General features: G+C 34.2%; 1 protein-coding gene across 31 annotated transcripts in view; it reads right to left on the bottom strand.

Annotated features, from left to right (window-relative positions):
• The window catches only part of Sox6 (SRY-box transcription factor 6), a 559,037-nt gene that overhangs the window by 125,464 nt on the left and 406,406 nt on the right, over nt 1-27,167 (bottom strand). For 25 of the 31 annotated variants that reach the window (XM_063251818.1, XM_063251830.1, XM_063251843.1 and 22 more), the window contains one exon: nt 1,579-1,702. In XM_063251818.1, coding sequence (XP_063107888.1) covers nt 1,579-1,702 — 124 coding nt within the window. The remainder of the gene's footprint in view (nt 1-1,578; nt 1,703-27,167) is intronic. The other 6 variants (XM_063251819.1, XM_063251845.1, XM_063251850.1 and 3 more) reach the window with 1 other exon arrangement.

The following is a 27,167-nucleotide window of genomic DNA, read 5'->3' as shown; positions in this document are numbered from 1 at the left end:
TTTGAATATCACAATTTTGTTTCACTCAGATACCCTAAAACTTTCGGGGAATACAGACTAATTACTTTTCATTTAAGAGGTTTGGAAGCAGAAGTGTTACCAATCTGGATTGTTTTCTCTTCAGACTTTGGAATATTTACATAGACTTTACTGATTGGAAATCCTTAATCTGAACTATCCAGCACCTGAGATGCTTCAAAATCTGAGTTAAGTGTTATATTGGCACCTAAAAAGTTTCAGATTTCAGAGTGCTTTGGATTTTCATATTAGGAAAACTCAACCTATATTAGCATTTGCTCATCTGTATTTGAAAACTTTTCCAGTCAGCCCTTCAATCAGCCAATCCCCAGGCTGGACATGTAGCTCAACGGTAGAGCACTTGCATACGCACTGAGAGACTGGGTTTGATGCTCTGTGTGGCAATGAAAAAAGGTCCATCTCCTAACATTTCTATTTCTTGAATCATTTGAAATTTGCCACGGGCATGCTACCTTTCCTATAAGGAAGGGATTTTTCTACCAAATGCAAAAAACTAATCAATAGTAACAAGACAACAAAAATAGGTATTAAAGCCCAATAGATTTGGTTTTACGCTAGTATTTTGTAAGCTTTTTTTACTCAAAATTTAGTAAAGTGAGCTGTATTTTACTCCTGAAAGCATATTAAAATGCCTTTGTTCACTCTAGCCACATATGTAAAGAAACAGCTGCACATAGATTTGTTGCACTCAGATTGGTGGTTAATATAATCAGGTTAATATGTTAAAAAGAACTTGACACAGAAATTATTAATGAGTAGAACAAGGTCAATACTTCTGAGCTGAGGTCACTTACAAAGAATGCACAAACGAAATTAAGGTTGACTTTTATTTACTTGACTATCTTCTTACATTGGATTCCTTTGGCAACATATCTTTAAACATTTAAAACCCTGTTTACAAGGAGGCTCTGAAAGAACCTTCAAACCATCATGCCCCTAATTGAATTCCCCAGGAGTCCAGTAAACTCAGAGGAATAAAGAAAAATCATAACATTTGCTAAATCATCTCAAAACATATTTCACTGCAAGGTTATGTGACCTGTTTTTTGAGGTTCAAAGATAAATAAAAATATTACTGAACACTTCATTATTTAGATTGAAATCAAAAAGAATTTTATCTATTAGTGGTAAACTAATTAAATCATCCCAGTTTGAACTTTTTTTCCAAGAGAAATCTGTCAACAAATAATAACAAAATTTTATACTGTATGGGACTAGTTTCCCAGAGAATGAAAGCTCTCAGGAGGAAAAAAGATCATTAACCAAATACAATTATTCACTTTAAAGGTATAAAGAGAACTGACAGAACTTTTGGAGTCCCCAGGGAAAGTAGAATTTTATCTGTGAATTCAGAACAGATAAAATGGAAAAAGAGAAAACAATGTATTGCAATGCTCTTTCTTTCCTTTTCTAATTTTACTTTAAAATATGCTTTGATGATCTTTTTATTCCCAGTTCCATGTATGCTCCTGTGACTACGGAGCAAAAACATGTGGACCTGAGCATTTCCAAAAGAAGGTGAAATCTCTCTCTACTTACCTGGTTTGTATGTTATTCCAGGGGGGAAGAGGAATCCCTGTTGGGCAGCAGCAGCTGCTGCCAGGGTCCGCTGGTCATGTGGAAAAATTGGGATCATGAGCGGAGGCATGTGACCCTGAACCTGCTAAACAGAAGAGAGCCTCTGATCAGACAGACAGCAAATGCATGCCAAGAAGTATTTGTTTTTCACTCCTGGTAGTGTGCCGGTACCTATATAGTCACCCACCCCTCACCTCATTCCAGAGATCCGCAAGCTGAAAAAATTCCGGGAAAATCCTCCAAATCCCTTTCTTAGATGTCACTAACATACCACGGCCATAACTTCATCGTAAGATTGCTTCATCCTTGCATCTACCAGACTGCTGTTAATGGTTTTCTTTCCTCCTGTTTTATTTTCATATTATTTTCTTTCTTCTAAATGAAGAACTAAAAGAAATAAGTTCCTTTCTTTGCTTACCGTACACTATTGAGAGGCTTTGCCCTTTCGCTTGTTTCATATTTTGTGCTTTATTTTGAGAACAGTATTTAGTAATCTTGGTCAGAAAATAACATCTAATTGTCATATGTTCCAAGAGCTGTATCTCTCCAGTTAAGGTATCTTATTTCAAAGCCTTACTCCATTATATTAAACATATAGCTCTTCAGATTTAAGGCTACTACATCTTGGCTCCCAATTAAACTAATATTCTTTGCCATACACACCTCGACATAACATATAAATTGCTTGTCTGGCTAAGCAGTTTTACAGCTTTATGCACTACCATGTAGCTCAGTAATTATGGAGTTGTATTCAGAGAACATTTCATAATAAATCCTACTATATCAAATTTCATTTGACCTCAATAAATGTATCAAAGAGCACAAAAATGCAAAATGGGAAATCTTCACTCTATATCAGTATTTGTATTTCATATAAAAAAAATAAGAGCTACGACAGAATCATGCTGGCAAAAATTACATTTTAATTTCCTAGCTCCCTCCTTTACTCTGATTTTTGCTTGACTCCAGGATAGCATGACAAGAAGGTTTTGTCCTAGCATTTAAAATTTCAATTTTATAGGCTGAATTACAGGACTTTTCTCATTTAAAGATCAAAATCAAGATGTACCAAAAGAAGTGATCTTTTATTACAGTTAGGGTCTTTGGCATGAAAGGGCTATATTAAAGCCTGTATAAGGTATAAACCTTAATCCACAAATCCTTTTCCTGCCTAAATTCCTACACCTTCTCGCTGGGCAAAATCCCATGTATGAGCTGATGACCCTGCTTAAATAGCACCTATTTGCCTTATCCTGCCCCTGTTCCCACCACAGCCAGGGACATATTGCAAAAAATGCTTCTGTGTGGGCCTGAGAGGTTTCATTTGCCAAGAGTTTTTCTCTAGAGACAGCCCTAAGATGTGGGTTAATAAAGGGCAAGCAAAAAATAAACACTTTACAGTATTTTTCTAAATTCATTTCTCAGGAAAATCAACTTATAATAAAAAGGTCTTTGTGCAATTACTACCTTGCCAGTGGGGCGTGAAAGAAACTAGCTTTGAGAAGCTATTTCTTCCATTTTAGCTGAGGTAAGCCCAAGTTTTGTACATTAGGGTACAAACTTAGCCTACTTAAATTGGAGCTGATCCCCTAGTGCCCAGGTCTTGCCTTTAACCCTGGAGAAAAGTACTGCTCAACTGTAGCTTGCTGTGACCTGATACAAACCTGAGATGCCAAAGGCGATAGCACTGTTCTATGCCAGAAAATAAGACACAGATGCTTCATGAGTGATGACTGGCCAGTGCAAGAGCACATGAAAGGAAATCATTTCCTTATCCTCTAGAAATATGGTTCTAGTATGTACTTAGGAAACAGTGCAGAGGTTTCACACTCTAGAGAACAGGAACAAGGGAGAAGTGAGGAGTCTGAATGTGCTATTTTTATTCCTTTCTTCTTTCATTCAATGAACTTTTATTAAGTTGCTGTTATCTGTCGAGATCTTGAGAAGTAGCTGGAAAAATTGAGGATATTCAACTCAGAGAGAAGATATCAGTCTATCTTCAAATATTTGAATAGATGATTTGTGAAAGAAGGATCAAGATTAAGACTGATGTTACAGAGGAGACAACTAGACTCTGAAATAGATTTTATCGAAGTTTAATATAAAGAAGAATTTTCTAACAAGAAGCTATCAGACAGTCATTTTGATTAATGGGAGCATCGTCTTTCCCTCAAGATGGTCAAGGAAACCTGTAGACCTTCGTGTATATGACATGTTTATACACGATAGGTAACTACAAACTAGGAACAAAACTGTAGGTAGAGCCTTTTCAACTTTATAATTCTATGATGGCAATAAGGTCAACATCAAACAGATCAGTGTGACCGCAGTCATTCCTTTATTCATTCAACACATACTTACTAAGAATGCACAAATCTTCACTAACAAACATATCTGACATCAAATCTATACACTGGCATTTCACTGACTGCGTGATCTTCAACCGTTATTTAACCATTCTGAGCCTATTTTTCTCATAAAATCTGAAGCTAATTAAACTGCTTACATGGTTTTTATAAAGATTAAATAAGTAAAGCTGTGGTATAGTGCCTAACATAATAGTAATGTCTCAGTGAATGTTATGTCTTTGCTTTTTCCTGTAATGTTTTTCATATTTGGTACCAGAGAATTATCAATTACTGATTTAAAAAAAACAGTGAATCTTACCCATAACTCTACTTCATGAAAGAAAATATGAGCCAACTAAATAATCCAATTTGGCAGGCAGAGGCTTGTCCTGTTCTTAGCAGACACCGTGCCTTACAGAACATTATCCTATCCCCAGTGTCTAGGAAACTATGAAAAAAGAAGAGGTGGAATTAAAAGGTCATTTGAGTGTGTAATTTGGGGTGTTCCATGTTATTCATTACATAGCATCTTAGAATGAAAACAAATTTTTACATTGGTTATCAAAATTCTTTGGATGATAAAACAATGTAAGGTGATAAATGGCAATTAGGGGCCAGAATTTAATTCTTGAATCTAGATATCCTTCTGGAGGTACTTCCTAAGTAACTGTGCCTGTCTATGAGATAACTGTCTAGAGTCATTTTAATGGCAAAGAGCTATAATAAGTATTTCATGTTAACAAACTGTAAGATTTTAGGAAGGTTTGTTTCTATGTATCATACTCTATAAGATATGGTATGTTAAAATTTTTAAACGCTATTACACAGAGGTTATTTCAAAACCCGGCAAGGCACAAGTGAAAAAAGAGAGAGACAGAAGACATGGTGAAAACAATGATGACAGAACCACAGAGTTTGAACAAAGCTTACAGATGACCTAACCTAGCAGTTCCTAAAGGCTAGTCCCTGATTAGTGGCATCAGCAACCACGGGAAACTTCATAAAAAGCAAATTAGCAGGCTTGGGTGCAAGAATTCAAATTGAAGTTCAAAATTTAACTAGAGTAGTGATTCTCAAATTTAGAATCTACCAATGAGCAGATAAACAAAACAAAACAAAAAACACAATTTGTTTGGCCCCACCCTCAAAGATTTTGAGCAAATCTGAGCTGAGGCCAGGGCACACAGGCCTAACAGGTTCTTGTGAGAAGCTGGTCCTGCTGACTGATGCACCATCCTTTGAGAATCACTAATCTAGCCTAAATCTCACAGTTTACAAGCTGGAAACAGATGGCTAGAGAAGGTAAAAGACAGAGGCTTAAGGTTGTACCACTTGTAACAGAGTTGGAACTACAATGCAGAACTGTAAATTACCCTACCCAGTGTTTTTCTCTTTGCATCATACGGGTTTTGGTAACAGAAAACAGAGAAATTCTTCAGTACAGTGTTTTATCACAGAAAACTTACAGGTCTCCAGCTGAAATCAATTTGTATGTCAAAGGTATATTGTTGGAGATGATTCTAGAGTTGAATATTGACCAATTTTAAATAAAATCCTTCCTCTCTACCCAGAACATAGTTATTTTCAATATCTACTGTCATTAATTCTAATAGATTATTAAAATAGTCATCAACAATGATAACTTAAATACAAATGACAAAATTGTCCTTATGTGTAATTAAACCATAATGTAAAAATCAAAATGCCTTTTATTAAAAACAAGCTTAAATATCTAGTAGCTAGGTAGAGTCTAGTTTGAATGCAAATGATGAAAATCTCTTCTTTTAGCTCTAATTATGGAAATTCATAATAGCAAAAATGGTGATAAGAATGATTACCACAGCTAATATTTTTAGTTGTTTCCTATATGATTAGCCCTGGAAAAATCCTCAAAATACCATGAAATAAGAAATTCACCCAGTAATAAAGACAAAGCCATAAGAAGTTAAGTAACTTCATCAACTAAAAAGTTGTGGGCTCAGTATTACAGTCAAGATCAAGACCAAAATTTGTATTTTGTCAGGATCAGTTTGTATTTTTAGGCAGTCTGACAGGACTGGGCCCTCCAAGGAGCTAGTGTAGAAGGCCAGATATCTTGCAGCCTTGGTGGAGACAGACACCTCCTGTGAGCCAGATCTCAAGACAAAAGATAAAACAAATGCACCCACATCCCAAGGATAAACTTCAGGGATTGATATTCTGAATAGGTATCACATGGATACCTTGACCACCTTGGGAAAACCAGAAGAAACCACTAACTCAACCCCTACAGGTAAAGTCCCTGTTCTGTCTTCAGCCCCACTTGATACGTTACTAGCTTCCACATTTGCTCTCAATTTAATCAATTTTACCTGAGCAATTACACTTATAATCTTATTGGCTAACCATAGTCCTGCCTGCCTTGTGAGTTCCCTTTTTTTCTTACCTTAGACCTGCCTCACCTGGTGATTTTGCTCTATAAAAATCCCTGGAAAAGACAGAGTATTTGACAACCCACTCAGGACCCTTTCTGTCTGTTTCTTGGAGAGAAGCTTTCTTTCTCTCAATAAATATATTCTGCTTTAACAAATGTATTTTTAAGCATCATATTAGACATGAAATATTCTTTTTATTAAATCCAACTGAGATAAGGAATGCAATTCTTACTGACAACAATTATTTGACTTAAGACTTTTACAAATAAAGTTGTAGATTTATACCTCATTGTAAAAAGCAATGAAGTGAAATTGCATACACTGTTCACCAGTTTCCCCAGTAGCAACATCTTCCAAAACTATACTACAGTGTCACAACCAGGATATTGACATTGATATAATCATATTCCTCAAGTGTATTAAAGAGATTGTGTCCTAAAAATTAACAAGGATAATGAGGCTCTATGAATACTTCCCACTACTGTGCATAAAATGCTCAGCAATATGATGTGACGCAAGTATTTCCTCCATGATAACTTTGCATTTATTATGCTTACCGGAAGACTATTGATCAAATATGGGACATAAATAAAAGAAGAGAGCTAGGTAAGGAGAAAAGATGATCAGAGAGTGGTTTATATAAGAATCATATAAACATCCAAAATATTTCTCTCTTATTTGAAGCTCACTACCTTTAGTAACAGTGGTTGGGGAAGAAAAAGAATTTTGAAGACACAAGGAACTATCTTGTCCTGAAGAAGATAATCTAGCCTTTCCTTCTCACTATCCTCTCTTCCCATCTGGTGATTTGCCAAGAAAGGTAGCCACGTTGGAAAAAGCAACCCACCAAATTATTTTACTAAAGAATGAAAAATAATAGAACTCCCCTCACACCAAAGAGTAATCAGTCTCCACATGTCTTTTTCAAGAAGTTATGAAAATTTCAAGCAGCATCTTTTTTTCTTGAAAGGGTAACTTTCTCTAAGCACAAATACAGATTCTTTAATTATCCTATAGCAAAATACATAAAGCAGTTTGTCAGTAAAAACAGTAAAACTCGATGTGGTCAGAATATCTCTTAGCATGAAAACTGCATCATTTTTGTTGCTTTGGAAGGAAGCATTAATTGGTTGGGTATGGAATGACTAATGTGAAACCAGGAACCCCCTTATGAGTGAACCTTAGTGCATCATGAAAGAATACACTGTCTAACTCAAAGCACAACTGTCCATTAATTCTCAACTTCTACAATCCCTAACAAAAGCATTTCTTTTTTGGAGAGGGTGGGGAACACATTCTTGATCAAACAGGCTCCATGCCCAGAAATTTTAATTGCTAGGGTATTCCTCGCCTATTTCAGAGAATCGAGACAGCAGCAGATGTGTGTGAAACACTTCGGTTCTGTCTCTCTCAGTTCGTAAAACAGTATTGTTGCATCAACACTTATCCCCTTTGTTTTCTCTGTGCTAAGTTGATGATGCCATTTTTTGCCATCTGCCCCAGAGCTTCATTAAAGATACATGAATGGGCTAACTGACCTGATATCTTGTGAGGAACAGGTGCTATTGTTTGTCCCTAAAGACTTGCACTAAAGATATGACTCAGAATACTTGAGAAAGAGCATCTGCAGCAGTCAGTCAGAGAGAAACTTGGCAGAGACCTAGCTGCCTGCTAATATGCAAACAGAGGGACACTCAGGGGGGCTCATTTTCTCTTCCATGAAGATTATTTAACTTCTCTTAGTGATTAGCAATAAGTATTTGTATTGAAAATTGTGTGCATATTAAAGTCTATTACTGAGTTAAAGATAATGGACAAGTGAGAATTTTTTAAATGCTTTATTTCTAGAAAATCATACCTCACGTAGTTTAATTGGAGAAAGCTTCTTTAAAATGTCAGAAGAAATGTTTTCAATGTGTACACCACGACAGAAAGAAAGAGACAGAAAATACAAAGATCAAAACAGAACAATTGAGAAGCGAGGAGGATACAATACATGCCATATAGACAGAAACAAGAAAGGATCAGTTTCCTTAAGGAAGATATTTTTATTGCCAAGAATAACTAAACCATTTGCATAAAGTACCATCACCTAGAACACAAGAAATAAAGGCTACAGAAACTTATGTGAAAAGCTTTCAAGGTCAAAAAGTGCCTTCTTTCTTTCAAAATGTGTATGTGAAGCCACAGTGCCTGAGACTCAGTTAATTCTGGAGAGCTGGAGAGAAAGGGGCTCATTTGATAGCACAAATTTATGCCTTAATAGAAACCTTCATTTCAGACATTTTGTGGTTTTTAAGTCAAAAATGTTGATTCTGCTCCACCCTTCCTTAGAAAACTTAACACAATAACCAACATTCCAAAGTTCTCTTGGTTGACAATAGCCTGGAGTACCAAGGAATCTTAGCTAGTGTTCTGCCTACCTGGTCATTCACTAATTGCTTTGATTCATTAATCATCTCTTACCAAGTAAACCAAGTGTTTTGAATGGGCTATACATTTCTATCTGCTCCACTGCCCTTATCATAAGAACACAAATATAAGAGGGATTTTGTATTAAATAACCAGTGGCTGAAAACCAACCATCAGAGACCTTAGAGTCGGTATAGATTTCTAAGGAGTAGTATTGTTAATATAACTAAAGAAACTATTGAACTGTGATAGATCTCACTTCAGAAGAGAACTTAATAATAGTTTCATTATATTTCGACATAACTTTGCTTGCTTTTCATTTAGCAAACCTCAGCTTAGTAGATGTAATGAGGTACAACAAATTCTGTTTCTAGAGAATCTAACTGGCTTGAAAAGAAAAATAAAACTGAAATTCTATTGGGAGCAAGTCTAGGACACATATTTTCTAGAGAATTTGAGAGCATAGTCCCATCTTTCCAGGTATTTCCCACCAATGTTCAATGGCTACACATTGCATGAATAATGGAACCGCCTCAGAAGAGGAGTCTTTGTTTCTGTTCTCTTTCTGTCTTCCTTATTTTAATCTCTATTTACTTCCTTCACTCTTTTCCTTTTTTCTTTCTGTTCTCTCTTTTCTTAGGTGCCACCAAAGCACTCAATATAAGTGATTTTTTACCATTGTTAATATTTAATATAATACAATGTCTTCCAGAACTGTGCATCTTACTATAACACTCTTCAAATTTCACACTAAAAGGTCAAGAAGAGGCCTATAAAGGAGAACAAACTCAATATATTATCATTTAAAAGCATCCTTTTAAAAACTCGGGCTTTGGTCCTTCGAAGTTATTAGCTTTAGTGAGAACATTAACGATGAGCTAACTTTACATTTATATGTGTACTTCTCTGTATATTACACTTCAATAAAAAGTTAATTTAAATGAAAAAAAGATAAAATAGCTCCAGTAGTTTACTTCTCTTTACTAATTTAGGTCATTAAATATGTTCCATAAAATATTCAGAGAAGAAATGGAAAAGATACATCTTGCCCCGAGCTTCATGATGTGCCCACTCCTATTACCAAGGATAAAACATCAAACAAAGCAAATCTTTATGTTGTTTGACTTTTCAGATAGCTATTTTAAATCCTCTTAATAGTCTAGCACTTTGCAGCTCCCTACCTTGGTTACACAGAATAGAAATGATCGTTGAGGGTAAGAGCACATTTCAGTCAGTGACACACATGCTTTAAACTTTCTTTAGGGGGACAGGCAGAAAGAAATGTCAGCTATGAAAGAGTCAGTCCTGCCCTTTGTGTTAACACTTCTTTTATAGTCTCAGCCTAATACATATACTTGCTCTATTTGCATTATTTAAATGGACAAAATCTCATTAATTTACCAAACTATCAGTAGTCAAGTTGCATTACTTTAACTCTCATTGATAGTACACCTTCTGTGTAAATATTGAATTTTCCAAAAAAGATGGATTTAACATTAATATAATAGTAATTCCTACTATATCTTACTTCTTTGCCCCTTATTCCATGAAATGAAGAGCTTGACATATGCAATGATCTCTTAGACTCTTGGTACTTCCTAAAAGAAGCTAGCAAGGCTTGTCCTATTCAACTCTTTGGAAGCCATTTATTAAGAATCTATTGCTATAAGCCTGGTATTATGCTAGGGTAACAGAAATATAAAGATGCCTTAGATATGTCATAGGCTTATTTAATCAGGTAAAGGTAGTAGGTCTGTTTTCAATGACATACTGTATATAATCCATCTACTTTGTAGGTTTAATTTGAAATAAGGTTAATAGAAAAAGGAAAGATTTGCCTAAAATGAAAAGTCATACTAAACAAAAATTCCACTAGGTAACATTCCATGGCCTGGGGTCTATACCCTACAAAATTTTTGAGAGTATTTATGAAGACAAAAGTCAGATTACTTTTTTTAAAAGATGATAAATGTCAATTAAATGCATTTAAATTTTCTTACTATGTTTAAAGAAACTCTCACCAGGAGGGAAACAGAATATCCTGGCCATAAAGAAATTAATAAAACATGCTATGCAAAAGTAAAATTTATGATTCATTTGGAAGTAGATATCTACCACCTTTTCAATCCATACAAATGCATAATCTTGTCAATTAAATATTATTGTTAAGGCCTAGTAGTATGTTAAAATCACTTTAAAGTGCAACTAAGGAAAATTCATGTGTGTTTATTACTCCTTGAGGATCTATTAGTGGGTATTTTATTCAGATTCGTGCTGTAAAATCTGCATAAACTCAGCATATTGTTATCCCCATGTGTGCATTTGTTTGGTTAAAGCAGAACAGCAAATCTCAATTTTTGCAACTTCTGGAAAAGTCAAGAGAACTAAAACAGTCTTAATTTTAATCAGATACAAACAGTTATCACTACAGAAGTGAAGAGTTGACTATTATGCAAATAGTCACAGTTAGTGGTCACCAGGCCATCACAGAAGACTGAGCTAGTCAATTATTTTGGATATTTCCAAAGACTAGTGAAGATGAATGTTTCTTATTCCACCCTGTCTTATTTCCTGAGAAATATGAAACATATTAGAGACTAATGATTGTTTTTCTTAAATGGAAACCCCATTAAATACACAATGATCAAAGTGTTTTGCCAAGATAAAAATTAATTTTTTCAAATTTTGTATAAATTCCACATAAGTATGTTAACATTTGTTAAGAATGTAGCATTCCTTTCTTTGTAACAACCAAATCCAGATATAAACCTTTCATAAACTTTTGACCTGTAATGAAGGCAATCTGGCTTTTACCGCTGAAGTATTTTACACAAGCTTATTCTGTTAGCAATGACCAGAGTTCAATTATTAAATTCCTCATCCAGAAATGCAGGTTTACATTTTAAACTGCAGGACTTGTTAAAATTATGCACAAGCAACTTAAACTCAGGGACTTTGTGTCTCCCTCGAGCTCACTAAAAGCCCTTGCACAGAGTAGGGTCTCAACAAGTATCTGTTGTATAAATGCTTTAAAGAATTTTTATTCTGTGCAATTTAAAAATTCAGCTACAATAATTTAGATGATTTTTTAAACTAGTAAAAGTATTTTCATTACTTACAAGCTTCAAATCAAGGCAAGACAAATATAAATCCACTCTAAACGTATTTCATACAGTGCTCTTTTCTTTTGACTATACCAAGGTTTACTTTGATGTCTGACAGTTGGTAAAAAAAATTTTTTTAAAAAGATTCATTTCATTTATTTCAAGATTCTTTGTATGACAGCACTCCTATTCTGTTAAAACACTGTCATAGTACAGCATACCATAGTATAGTATAGTATACTATAGTATAGTATAGTATAGTATAGTATAGTATAGTATAGTATAGTATTAGTTTAGTATAGATTAATTCAGACATGGCCCTAAGCTTCTTTAATTTCTCTAAGCTTCTTTAATAATTTCAAAATTATTAATTATCCTGAAGGAAATACTAAAATGATCTCACTAGAAGAAATGATAAGACAATGTCTTGTTACAGCACAGTTCTGTGTCAGTTGTGCAATACAGAATGAATGGCAGAACCATGCTGAAGCATCACGGAGAGCAGGAGCGGTTTCATCTTAAGCGGGGAGGCCTAAAAACACACCATGGGGACTGCAAAGACAGCACAAAGATTTCTAACTTATCAACAGCTGGGCTCAGCCATGGCAAATGGACCCTTTGGAGGAACGTGTGAGAGATGGTGCCCATGTATGTGACTGAGGGCAGAATGATCTTCATTAAAAAAAAAAAAAATGGAGACTGTGTAAAAGCATCAGCAATAGCTATATCCCCAGGTCAAACAATCTTCAGGTTTTCATTCATTATCACATTTGTCTTTTGGCCCAAAAGTTCATGACACTACTGTAAATGTCATTTTGCAGCATGCTCCACCCCCGGCATGCACGTCACACACACATATACACTTCCTCGCTCTCCCACAGACTCCTGTATCTCCTACCCGAATTCAGTGAACAGTCAACAATGATAAAAAGTAAACATGTTGACTTTAAAAAGGGATTGTCTTTAACTTTATCTTACAGTTTAGTATATTTGTGGTAGTGGAGATTAATGTAAATATTTGCAAAATGAAATTGTAACTTCGAATATAATGTGAATTGCTGCTGTAATTTCTCTCTCAGATATCCTCCTGTTACAAAGTAACAACAGGCCAGTAGCATTGGTAAGGACTGATTGTCAGTAACTCAATGCAATCAATAACCCAACAACTCAATACAATCACAGCAGAAAAGAACTAGAAACTGAATCTCAAGAAGTGAAAAGTTACTCGTTCATCTGGGTCAAGAGAAAAAAAAAATAACTAAAATCACAATGGAAAATTAATATATTGAATTTTTCATGTGTTCTTAAATTTTAAAAGTCTTAGTAAAAATGTTTTATTCTTTATTTTAATAATACTTTAGCTCATCAACATCAAATGTACAATTCTGCATTGCCCTTCATGACAATTTTTAATGATGTGTATAAAGAAGAAAGGAAATATTGCATGTCTTAGATTTAAAACTAGACCCAAAAATAAAATCTTCATCAACCCTTTGTACCATCAAACAACAAAAGTAAACAAGTTTTCATAGTCACAGATATTAAGAAACAAAAAGAAAAGGAAAATATAAAGGGAAAACTAAGGAAATTTAAATAAAAGAGGGAATATTATGCAAGAATATTATGGGATTTTAAAAGCAAGAATATTATGGGATTTTAAAGCAAGAATATTATGGGATTTTAAAAAATAAGCACTGCCTATTTTATCCACAATTTTTATTACTTATTATTCTGTCCCTTCTTCAGCAAATGTAAATCTTGAAATTCATTGTTATATTTACCATCCAAATATTTTTAAGGATCAAAACAATACCTAAAATGTTCCATATAAAATGTTACTACTATAAAAACTTTAATTAAAATTTTAATTATAAAATTTCCATTAAGATCATATATTCATTAGTAAATTTGAAAACTCAGGATTACAACTGAAATTCAAACAAAATGGGAAAGCTGTGGATTTATACTCTAGCTGACTTAGCATAAACACAGGGACCAATCTACGAGTGCACCAACCTTTACTTACTATTAGTTATTCCTTGCTTAGGAAGGGGTAAGCAATATATAATAAACTATAGGTGTAGACATTTTCCTAACACCAACTCTATCAATTTGGAAAAAGGTCAATCTAACTTTATAAATTTCTATGGTTAAAAAAGTAAAGAAAGAGAGAAAGGGACTCCAAGTCCCTCCCCTTTTCCACATATACGTACAAGGGGAAAACGAAAAATATGTTTATTTGTGTGAAGTTTTTTAAATCTTAATTTCATTATCCTATACCCACCAATTGTCCAACTGTTAGAGTATCACTTTAGCTTTTAATTGAAAATTAGGATGTAGAAGAAAAATCATAGAAGCATACTTGTGGATATTATAAATATATAATATTAGGTCTATTCCAGAATATTCAGAACTCAAAGTTACATTAATTTTGATATAGGAGATACATGATTGAAACTGATCCACAGTTTGAAATTTTTACTGTGGGTAATTTGTGTCATAACTAGAATTCCTAGATATGTACTTACTTACTTGTGAACAGGTATTTCCCAAAGCTGTATCATCACATCCACAATAATCTAGAATTGTGATCATCAAATCTACAGTCATCTTTTTTTAGATCCATGTGAAATTCCCAAACATAAGTGAACTAAAACCCAGTCCTTTAACTCCTATTCACTTAACATTTAAAAACTTTAACTTTTCTTGATTTAACAATAAAAAGTCCTTGCTAGTTCCTAATACTGCACATAGTTTCCATGGTAGAATAAGGAGCTGAATCTACATAGAAATTATAAGGAGCTGAATCTACATAGAAATTATCAGCCAGTAACAATAGGTCTTTGTCCAGCTGTGACTACTTCACTCCTCTACAACCAGTCCTTATCTGGCTCAGGAAATGCCTGTTTTAACTGACAGGTAGGAGATTAAATCTACAGCTGCTGAAACACAATCTCAGCTCTGTTAGATAGGCTTTCATTGAAAAGCACTACAAACACATAATTTGTTTATGTTGTACCAGCAATCTCTGACAAAGCAGACTGTCTAGTTGAGACAAATGTGGTTAAACCCATTTATTGTATTATTTCTGCTACACAGAACAAGCTCTTAAAACACAGAAACTAGACAAGGCACAAAGCTCTAGCTGTCTAAAGAAATCAAGAATAGATGACTTCTTGTTACACTAGCCCCTTTTACACAGAAAGCATGTTCTCCCCTAGAAAACATCTATTCCAATTTCTCTTTTAAGTGGTGGTTCAATTATTTTTATACTCTCAGTTTTTAAAGTTTCTTTTGTTCCTGCCAGCACAAGCAGGTATAAAATCAAATACTCGCTGAATATCTCCAGATTTAGGAACATGATAAATATTTATATCAAATGCTTATATTACCCCTTCAGAAATACCCATAATGAAAAATTCTGAGGACTATCGCTCTTTCAACATTTATTACAAATTCTGATAGTCATATTTGATTTCTTTATTTCACTTGATAAAATAACTTTCTAACTCAAAGAATAATAATAGCAGTTTCTTTAAAACTAAGGAGACACCCACAAAGATACCTTATTATATAAAATGCTTAGTGAAGTAATTTTAACAGCAATAACAATGAAGGCTGCTAGTCAAGTGATCATGAATTTACTGCTGAAAATTAATAATATAACTAGAAATATAATGTTTTGTTTTATATCTAAAGTTTATTCTTCAGGTGCACTTATTCAGCTTTAACTAATATTCTGAATATAATATGTAAAATAAACTATAAAATTAGTAATAACTAAAGGTTAAAGTCTTTACCTATGTATTATGTCCTAAGAGTATAATCAATGATAATGAAACAACAGATGGTGGACAATATGGCTTTAAAAATAAGAAAACAGATGCTATAATTCAAACTTGTCAAAAATTTTAGGAAGAGTGGCATCATAAACATAAATACTGCAAAACTACATTTGAAACATAGCCAAAAGGATTACAGTTAACCGCTCCCAAACATGTCACCATTCCCTAAAATCTTATTTTATTTTTCATTCATCATCATCATAAAACATGAAAGTGAGAAAATAATCTTCCAGGTTAGAACATATGTGCCACGAGGAACTCTGAATTACTCTTAAAATACAGAAGTATGCAATAAACTAGCTGAATCCATAGGGTCCCCCTCAAACAGCATGGATAATGAGGGAATCCATAACAGACATAAACAAACCCAGAAAGATGTCTAGACCCCACATCATTATATATGATATATGCCCAAGATATATGGACATACATTTGAATGTTCAAGTTCAAACTTGGCTTCTATTAGACTGATTCAGTCACAGCATGGGGTTTCCTTAATAAACAAACCTTAGTGTTAGAAAATATTGGGGACTCAAATCATGTATTATGCCCCAGCTAGTTAAATATGTGGTGATCTAATGTCCTGTATCCCTTGAAGCTCTCCTATAACAGACTGTAAATAATAATTAAAAAATATCCTGGAAAAACGTATAGAAGTCTTAGGTTTTTTACATTACAAATTGGGAACAGAAATAACAATGCTAGTGTTTCAACACATGTTCCAGAGAAAATGTGTATTTCTCATTAAAATTAGAAACAGTTTTAATAATGTGGGTCTTGATTTATGATTTCCATCATTCTTAAAGATGCTGAATACATATATATATATAAAGATGTAACCATAATTATCTCACTACAATAAGTTCTTTGCCATGTTTGACTTATACATGTATGTATAATGTTAAAAGATTTAGCTCACCCTAGATTTGATAAACTAGTTTTAGAAAGATATTTTCCAAACCTTCATTTTAAACATAAATGTAAGATCCACATAGAAGCAACTTACCAACATTACAAAACTTGAGGATGTAAGGCCAAAGCTGGAAAATAAGGTTTTTGTCTCTGTGCTTTTTAACTCCACAAAACAATGAAATCAGGTTTTCAGGGATGAGAAAGATTTAGAGACTACATAGATCAGTGATTCTCACCAGGCCAAGGAGCCCTTGTGAGCGTTTTTAGAAATACACACACTTTCTCCCTCCTTGCCTAGAACTGCCACAGTATCCAGGGCTACACACTCCCCTGACTGAGAATAGACCTGAGGCACAGAAGTGACTTTCCAGCGACAACATGACTAAAATCAGTTAAACTAAAACTAGATCTGCTAATTCCAAGGTCAAAATTTTTTATTTCCTAGCTTTCCTTTAGTCCTTTTAGATGTAGAACTTAAATACAAACATTCTCTTTCTTTTCACAACTTCAGTGTATGTTTTCTAAACAAAATATGTTTTCCTAAACAAAACTCCCTATCATGAGGGGAAGATGAAGGTGAACTCACTTCTTCTACAAAGACATTCTGGTAAGTAACATCGGTACACCACCATTTGTATACCTGTGATATGCATCAAAATCAAAAATGGTATCATTTTTTTAAATGCATGAGACTACAAATTCAGAAAAAGAATCATAATTTCTTCCCTCATATTTCTCACAATGTACAGAGCTCTATAAAAACACTTTTTAGAAAAATATAGAATGCACTACGTTCCCGAAGGTCAAGATCCTAGGTTTGAAAAGCATAAAAGAGCTGACATACTAGAATCTGACAATATATAAAAAGGACTGTTCATCATAACCAAGTGGGGTTTATTATTAGAATGCAAAGTTGGTTTAATATTTGAAACTAGTCAACATATTTTACTATAAGAATAAAAAAGCAAAAGTCATCTAAATACACATAGAAGGAATATTTAGAAAAAATCTAAAACCTATTCATGGTAAAAAATAAGTTTCAGAAAATATGAATGGAAGAGAAATACCTCAACCCAGGCTCTCTGTATCACTGAAAATCTAGAAAAATTGCCTTCACTATGTTAATGTCACAGTCAATAGTGAGAGGCTCCTTGCTTTACGTGTATGATGAAAATAGGCAAAACTCTACTTGCACCACTTTTGTTCAATTTTGTACTGGGTTTCCTAGACGGTGCAATAAACAAAGCAAAGGAAATGAAATGTACAGTGTGGAAAGCATTCAATTGCTTTTTTCTGCAGAAAATACAACTACAGAAAACCTTAGGGAATTTTTAAAAATGAAGCAACCAGAACTAACAAGCAAACTCATAATGTATAAAGTCACTAACAAAAATCCATTGTTCTTCTACATGATAATAGCAAACAACTAAAAAAAGACATTTCTGAAAACTCCACTTACATTAGTACAAAATACTTAGGAAAAAAATTTAACCAAAATACACAAGACATCCACATTAAAAGCTTAAAAAGCATTGCAAGAATAGTGTACGGCATGAAAACTATAATTAATAATATTGTATTGGAAACTAAAAATCTGCTAATAGAATGGAGTTTAGCGCACTAACCACCAACAAAACATAATTATGGGAGGTGATAGCTAACTTGCTTAAATGTAAAAACCATTTCATTTTTTTATATATGCATATTTAAACAGCATATTGGGCATCTTAAATCTGTATTTTTAATTTGCAGGAGAAAAACCTAAATTTCCAAAATAAATGAGGAAATACATCATATTCATGGAACATAAGACACCATATTGTATTGTTATAAAAAATAAAAATTCTTCTTAATCTATAGATGCAACAAAATGCAAGCCAATCCAAATTCCAGTAGCAAGATAATACCAATGTTACAGTACTTGCCTAGTGTGTGAGGTCCTGGGTTTGATTCTCAACACAGAAAAATGAAGGAAAGAAGACAGAGAGAGAGAGAGAGAGAGAGAGAGAGAGAGAGAGAGAGAGAGAGAGAGAGAGAGAAGAAAGGAAGGAAGAAAGAAAGGAAGGACAAAAAAGAGAGGAAAGAAAGAAAAAGAGGGGAAGGGGAAGGAGAAAGCAAGGGAGAGAAGGAGAGGATAGAAGAAGAAGGAAGGAAGGAAGGAAGGAAGGAAGGAAGGAAGGAAGGAAGGAAGGAAGGAAGGAAGGAAAGAAAACATTCCAGCTAATTCTAAAGTTTCCATAGAAGAACAGAGAAGATGTAAGATTTCAAGCCTTACTATAATGGTACTTAATTTATGGTGGTATTTATTTCTGTTACATAAAACAGTGCAACAGAATATCAAATATAGAAACAGGTCTACATTTATGTGGTCATTTGATTTCCACAATGATGGTAAGGCAATTCAGTGAGGAAAGGATATTCTCTAAATCAGATTTTGTTAGAAATAGGTAACTATACAGGAAAAATGAGTCGGGCCTTTTGTCTTACATTACATAACAGAATTTAAAGTGGATTAATATCCAAATATGAAAGTTAAAAAGTAGAAAATTTTCAGAAGAAATTGTAGGAGATAATCCCCACAATATTTTATTAGACAAATACTTATAAGAAGAACAGAACTGGAAATAGAAAAGAGAAATAATAGAATGTATGTCATCAAAAATTATGAACTTTACACTTTCAAAGACATGATTTAAAAAGCAAGTCATCATATGGGAAAAATATCTACAAAAAAAAATATTTTAAAACTTTTACAACTTAATAATAAGATGAATAAATAACTTAAAAAGCTCTTGGAGGTTTGGACAGACGATTTTGAAAAGAAAATACATGAAAGATCAGTTAATATATGATAAAATATTCAACATCATCTAAGAAGTTAAAATCAAAACCATCAGATACTCTTAAAATTCACCTGAATGTTAAACGTCAAAACATTAACAATAACAAGTGTTGTCAATGATGCAGAACAAATGGAACTCTAATGTTGTCAATAGAAATTGCAAATGACAGAGGTAGTTTCTTAGGAAGCAGTTTTCTCAAACTTTAAACATAAAATTTTCATACAATCTAGCAGACCATCTACTCTTAAATATTTATACAAGAAAAATGAAAATATGTGTACATAAAGATCTGCAACACAGCCATAATTATTAGGCATAGTAGCCAATAACTGGAATAAACCCAATGTTCCTTAACTGGGAAATTGGATAAATGAATTTTAGTAAATCTGCTCTGTGGAATACTACTTAGCAATGTAAAGTAATAAATTATTGAGATATTCCACATTATAACAGAATTTTTTAAAACATGCTAAATAAAAAAGTATAACAAAAGAGAATCTACTGTATGATTCCACTTTTATGAAATTTTAGAAGAGGCAAAAGCACAGTGACAGGATTTCTGGGAGAGAATCTTAATGGAATATAAGAAAGTATTTCAGGGCCAATATGTCATATATGGTAGTATACAATACAGAATTAAGCTCTTAAAATTGATGTATTTTATTGTAATTTATATATCAATAAAATAAGAAAAACTATTTTGAAAAGTAGAAAAATTTAAACTGCACTACAAAGCAGGCATTAGTTTTCATTTGATAGATAACAGATTAAGAGAGATTAAGTTATTTAATCAAGACTATAAAAAGTGGCAGAACCAAAATCCAAATTTTGTTTTCTGCAGATCATATGATGTCCAAAATTTCACAGCTGTTTATCTTTTAACAAAAACTTACTTTTATACCTAAGAAGATGCCGACATGATAAAAATCTTTCCTTTGTGAGTAAAGAATATTAACAATAACCTTGGGAAAGAGACAAATGTACTTCAGTATTGGGGAAATAGCTCCATCCAGAAGCCCAGGCTCAGTGCATAACCTTCTTAAACTGGTAAGTTGCCTGTTTTTGTTTTCACTTACACCAACTTGCCCTTCATGGTTTTGCACTAAAAAAAAAGCAATTTTATGCCACAAAAACACCTGAATTCATAAAGCACTGCAAACCTTAAGCCACTTGTTCCTTAATCTCAGCAGTTCATCTTTCAAAATGGAATGATTACTAGTGCATGTATAAACAAAATAAGAGTAGATTTTAATCAGTTTTAAGATTTTTAAAAAGTTCAGAGACCATCATGATATGATATAGTCAGCTGTGAAATAAACAGTAAGACCTGACTTAAAGCTTGTGGGTTAGACTCAGAAACGTAATAAATGGTTTATTTCAGTTTTCTTTTTAATAAAAGAGATATGAAGAAAAGAAAATGATGTAAAGCACTTAGCACATGGCAAACACAATCCACTTAGTTTAAATATGTTCATTTCCAAACCACTCAGAGCTATCTTAAAGTAGCATATCTCCTTGGGTAGAGATTGTAGAGTCTTGGAGTGTGTGTGTGTGTGTGTGTGTGTGTGTACATGTTCTTCATTACACAGGTTCTCTCTCTTTAGCTATTCATTAATGAAAGAAAGATTAGCCTTTTCACACCATAGTTTTCTTTTTCTGGAAAAAAGCTTTGGAGTAGTGTATATATGTGAGTTGAGAATCATAAACAGCCTTGTAAGAGTGAGCAGAAGTAAAATGTTTTGAGGCGCACAGTTGGGACTATTTTATTCTACAAGGTTCTGTAGCAAGACTAAGTGGAGAAGTATCTCACAATACAAAAAAGTCCAGTATTTTCATTCACATCTCTAAGGAAAGTTAATGGTAGAGATTCTGAATTATTTTATTAAGCACAAAAATAAGAGGGACAGACTGAAGACCTAATGACAGATGCTAATCTGAGTCTTATTACATTATAATAACATTATCATGTTATTATACTGCTGTAAGCTAGTACAGTAATTACATGGATGATGATAATAATGATAATCATAATAATAATAATAAAGGAGACACTGATACGGCATTTGCAATGTTCCAGCACATTCCTAAGTGCTTTACATGAATGTTTAAATCTCAAAACATGTAGATTAGATAGATATTGTGATTTGCCCATATTATAAATGAGGTACACAAAAATTTATGAGCTTGCCTCAAGCTCAGGCAGCTAATAAGTGAAAGGTTTGTGCTTTTAATTCTGGCAGTCTGGTTCCAAGACCCTACTCTTAACCAATATGCTTACTGCCTAATGATGCAGAGGCCTTCAACCCTTGAGTTTCCAGCCACACTTTAGGGGTGAGAGTGATAAAAAGTGGAAAATGAGAGGAAAGTAAGAAGCGCCTTGAAACTTTCTTGGTGAGCGTGTGCTCAGCATAAATTAATACAGATAATGTACAAGGTCATAAACCCATGATCATCAACACATATTTGTGATTCTGGTTTTATTGTGCCTATACAGGAAAACAAAACAGAGCACGTAGTACTTTAAGAGTGACTGGCTTTGTGCTCTCAATCCATTCTGCCTGGAAAAAACTCAAAAACATTTACATACACACGCACATATTAATATAAAGGCAAAAGTTATTTTACAATATGAATTTAAATTGAAATTTATTTTAATATGAAATGCTTGTATGAGATTTTTTTCTTACTAAAGGGCATATGTATTTGAAAAGGTTAAGAAACACTCAATAAGAAAATGTCTACTGCTTAGAGATCAGGCTGAAATTCTGGCTCTTCTACTCTCATACTTTTGGACCAGTAGGTCTCAATTTTCTTATATATAAATGAAAAACTGCTATTTCTACAGTTCATCATAAAGAATCAAGGTGAATCTCACCTAATAGTATATCCTCACTTTTTGAAATAATGAAATGGTCCAGATTTAGTCTGCATTTTCCTTTCCTTGGACCAGACGTGGGAGAGTAGTGTTGTGCTGTGTTGTGTTGTGTTGTGTTGTGTTGTGTTGTGTTTCATTTGAGACACAGTCTTGCTATGTTGTACAGGCTGGCTTTGAGCTCACTTATGTAACCCAAATGGCCTCAAACTCAGGGCGAGCCTCCTGTCCTCCTGCCTGGAGCCTGCTGAGTGCTGGGATTTAAGCATGTACTGCCACATACAGTATTTGAGAATAGTATTTAGAAGATAAGATCTGGGTGCAAAGTGTTTGTGAAAATTATCTAAAAAAAATGAAGTATTATGCAAAGGCACGTTATTCCTCTATATTTACTATAAAGTATTTATTTGTAAATCAAGAAGTATTTTTAAAATTTAAGGCTTCATCATAGTTCTACATATAGAAGTGCTTCTAGAAATGAAGAAGCTTAAGAAATGAAAACTATTACTTGTTGAAGATCTAAAAGATTCCAGTAAATAAATGCCGATTTCAGACTTTACCCATACAACAGAATGCAATTGAATATCATTATGCCTAAATTAAACAGAGCCTCAATATAAGGTAAAACACAGTTACTAAAGTGAAAAAAAAGTCAGGATTCAAACTCAAGCATTTCTGATGATTTGTGTTTAGAGCTAGAACTGTCCCAATAGATCCATTGTAGCAATAAGATCTCATAAAGGGGTCGTGTGTTCTGATGGCTCTTTAGTCTCCTTCAATATGGAACAATTACTCAGTTCCTTTTGACCTTGACCCCTCACAGCTTACCACCTTAACAATCTTGAAGATGTCAAGTCAGTTACTTTGTAGACTTCCCCTAAAGTGTTTTTTGTTGTTGTTTTTGATGATGTTTCCTTATGATTAGTTTCAGGCTGTATAATTTTGGCAGACATATCACAGAATTTGACAATGGAGAAATATCATGGAAGATGGCTGTGTGCGTCACCGCACCCCACCAGGCCACACACGAGACCAACTTAGTCCAGCACTGTGGAGTCACCTGCGTGGGCATCTGCAGGTTTTCTCCACCACACCACCTTACCTTCCCTTTGCATCTCCCTAGTATCATTTGGGGTGATACTTTGAGACTATGTAAACTTACTGTCCTTTATCCAAATTCCCCCATTAGTTTCCGCATCCCTTCATAGTTTAATTCATTATTACTGTTACGATCGTCAAATGATTTTCTTTCCAAAACATGTTGCACATTTCCTGGCTAGAACTCTTATAAAGAGGAGCTTTCTCTTCCCCTCCTCTTTTTACATAGATTCTTGGTCTATTAAATGGGATAAATCCATTCTTATTCCTAGCTTATGCAAGATAGAAATAGGAGCTGCTTCTTTGAGCTGGATTGTACATCCTTGGTTGCACCCTCATGATTCATTAAGCACGTCTTCACTTTTTGGAGTAACAAAAGGTTCCAGATTTATTCCGTATTTTCTTTTCCTCAGACCAGACTCAGGAGTATAGCACTTAGAAGACAAAATCTGGGTGTTTATATAATCACTTGGGTATGTTTTACTCCTACTCTCTCTCAGTGAACAGTGCTAAGAAATAGATCCATTTTTGTATTATATATACTTATTCCTATAGTTGCATGTATATATAGGTAGAAATATATGTCTAGGTGACTATAGTCATGGATAAATACAAAACCATGAAATCACATTGGTATTTCCAATTCCAATCTGACACCACAAAATTTAATTTGTCTCCCTCTATTCTGTTTGTAACTCTCCTACAAGAGTGAAAAACCTGGATGCCATTATACACACATACACATGCAACACATAATACACACACACTTTATATACACTTGTACTTTATATATATGTACCTTGGGTATATTTATATTTTACATACATATAAGTGTATTGCACACATATGTACACATGCGTATACCCATACACATACACTTAATTTCTCTATCGTCTATATTTTACCAATTTATATCCTGACTCTCCTGGCCCACTTTAGCCAAGGGCCTGAACTCTTACTGAGTAATCTTCACGATTAATCAGTCTCCTTACAAGGCCCGCAACACTCACTGGCCTGTCACCCACTGAACTACCTTTTCCACTTGGGCCAGGCTAACAGCATCTTAACTGAATTAGTCACAGTGGGAGGAAAAAAGGTAAGAAGAACTCTGATATATTTGATTTGCCTTCCTTTTTCTTATTAGTAAAGCATTGCTATATCTTACATTTACATGGGAGGCAGCATAGTATAGTAGAAAGATCATAGATTTTGAAGCACAGAGACATAAGTTGCAATACTTGATTATAACTAACTAGTAGATAGCTACCTCAGTTTTCTCATCTGTCAAATGGTGAAGATAAAACATATATTATTGTGTATCCATTAATATTAAAGAAAATACACACAAAAAATCTGATTTGGTGCCTGCAGAAGAAATCAGAAATTATAGCTATTATTGAACTATCAAACTTAGACTAATGCACTAAAATACATGACTATGCTTGAGTATTAGGGGCTAGCAATGCAAGAACAATAGCAAGGTTAAATTTTGAAGTAGATCTTAAATTTGATTTTGAACTAGAGCATATAAGAACATGATTCTAGGTCTGTAGTGCTATGTTCTGCATAGCACTGTGTAAGTAGAAATAATATAGAAAAAATGTTTTTAAAAAGAAATTCAAGAAAGTTCAAAGTAGGTACTCAAAAGAATAAAAACAGTTCCTTTGGGCTTAGTATGTAAGAATCAAGAGAGAGAAGCTCATCCTATCACGCATCCTAAGCAGCATAAGGACTTCTCATGTAGATTTCCATTTAAAATCACTTTCATGTCTACCCTAAGAATGGTGGTGAAATAAAATTGTGGTTATTCAGATGTTGTGAGTACCTAGAAAGAGGACACTAGTTGCAAATCCCAACTTCATCTTTACCAATAAAATATTAACAAAGTAAGTAAAGTTTAGAGACCAGACACTTTCATGTCACCTGGATATCACGAAAGAGTCCATACATTCTTTCACAATGTGTCCTTGAAAGGAAAAGGGTCATGAAGTTATAAACAGTTAAGTACAGTACTGCCAACGTTCTAAGTCGTTTTCTCCCTCAAGTCCCGTTTTTTTCTCAAGTCCTTCTTAATCCATTCCCTCTCTAAAGAAAACGGTGATGAACACTCCTTTCTTTCTCCCTTTTTTGTTTATTCTGCCACATTGCTTATCTCCTCTCATTCACGTAGAATAAAAGTAATTGGCTCACTTCAGCACCTTGATGAGCACAGCCAGCTTATCATCTTGCTATTTCAGGTCAGGTTTAGAACTTTCAGTGAGTTTCCTCTTCCCTAAATTCTGTTACTCAGTGTGATTTAAAACTTGCAAACCACTGCACACAAGAATTGCAGCCTGGCTCGAAGATGTGAATTACTATGAACCTCTAGTCTTTCACACACCTTTGAAAGGAGATTAACCGCCGCTTCATAACTGCTTGGTCAAAGCATCCTTTTATACAAACACCAACAGCTACTTAACAAATTAGAAAAAGCAAATGGCTTGTAATACTTTCTATAGCTATTGAAATGTAGTTGTGGACTGCTGCCTGAGCCTGCCTTTTAGCCAACCAGCAAATATGTAACCTTGTAGATTCTTAACACTTAAAAACAACATTCTAAAGAAATTTAAAGTATGTTCTGCCAATGGGTTAGTTCACTGGACCACCCATAGCCCTTTTTAAAAAATTCTTCATTGTTTGAATAATACGGGAGGAAATTTCTGGTATACTCTCTCCTTCCTGCATTTTCCAGCTAGATTAGGCTGTTGTCTTCACAATTGCCTCCCAGCTGCTGTGACTTGTGAAAACAACAGACCCTGCTCTGTTGTCTGGAGAAAGCCGGGATTGTTATGAGAACTTTATTGCAGGCACATGAGTGTGTTAAGACTTTAAAACACGCTCAAATGTCATGTGCACACCCAATGACGGGCAAGAATAATTATGAAAAAACAAGAAATCTATGTCTATGAAACTGTGTTGGACAAAATGGGCCATTCATTGTGTCCCCCTGGGAATGCCTAGACTCTGCAGTCAGAAAACAAAAAAGGCACTTTTTTCCTGCCATAGGCTGAATGCTTAGCTTTGCCATCTGAGCCCTAAGAAAACACAGGCCCCTCTACTGCTGGCGCACCCACGCACACTAAAAAATATTAATGCTTCTCTCTCCTCACATTTTTTTTCAGGCATTCCCTCTGTGTAGGCTGTAGCCAAGATAATGTCAACACAAAGACAAAATAGTTTATCTAACATCAATCCCCCACAGTTTCCCTCTTGTCTTCAGTCAATTGCCCTTCCCCCAACAGTAAGAAGAAAAAGAAAACGAAAAGATAACCCTTACTCCAGTGAAAAACACGTCTCTGGCATAGATGTTATTCTCAGTAATATTCCCTCTGTTCTCTCACATGTGTGCTAGCGCTAATGTTTTTACCAAATACTATGTAGGCGTGCTCATTTACCTCCACTTCGCTGGTTCTTCCCTATGAGCTTCTGAGAGTCATGTAGTTAGGTAAAGATTGTCATCTCCCGCTCCAGAATGCTGCTTCTCAAAGTTAAGTACTATGCATGCAGCCTATCAGCATGTGCACGCATATTATACAAGTGAACTTCCCAATCATTTAAGCTCAACACATTTTAATATACATATTTCAGCGGAAGGTCAAGGTTTTTATGTTTTATTGCAACTTTGACATAGTTATTTTACGTTAACAGACTAGGTAATTTATT

This window comes from Cavia porcellus, unplaced genomic scaffold, assembly GCF_034190915.1.
Source record: "Cavia porcellus strain 051 isolate PalLab524CR breed Dunkin Hartley unplaced genomic scaffold, mCavPor4.1 scaffold_6, whole genome shotgun sequence".
Classification (NCBI taxonomy): domain Eukaryota; kingdom Metazoa; phylum Chordata; class Mammalia; order Rodentia; family Caviidae; genus Cavia; species Cavia porcellus.
The sequence above is the reverse complement of the archived record's forward strand: the minus strand, read 5'-3'. Positions and strand labels throughout refer to the sequence as shown.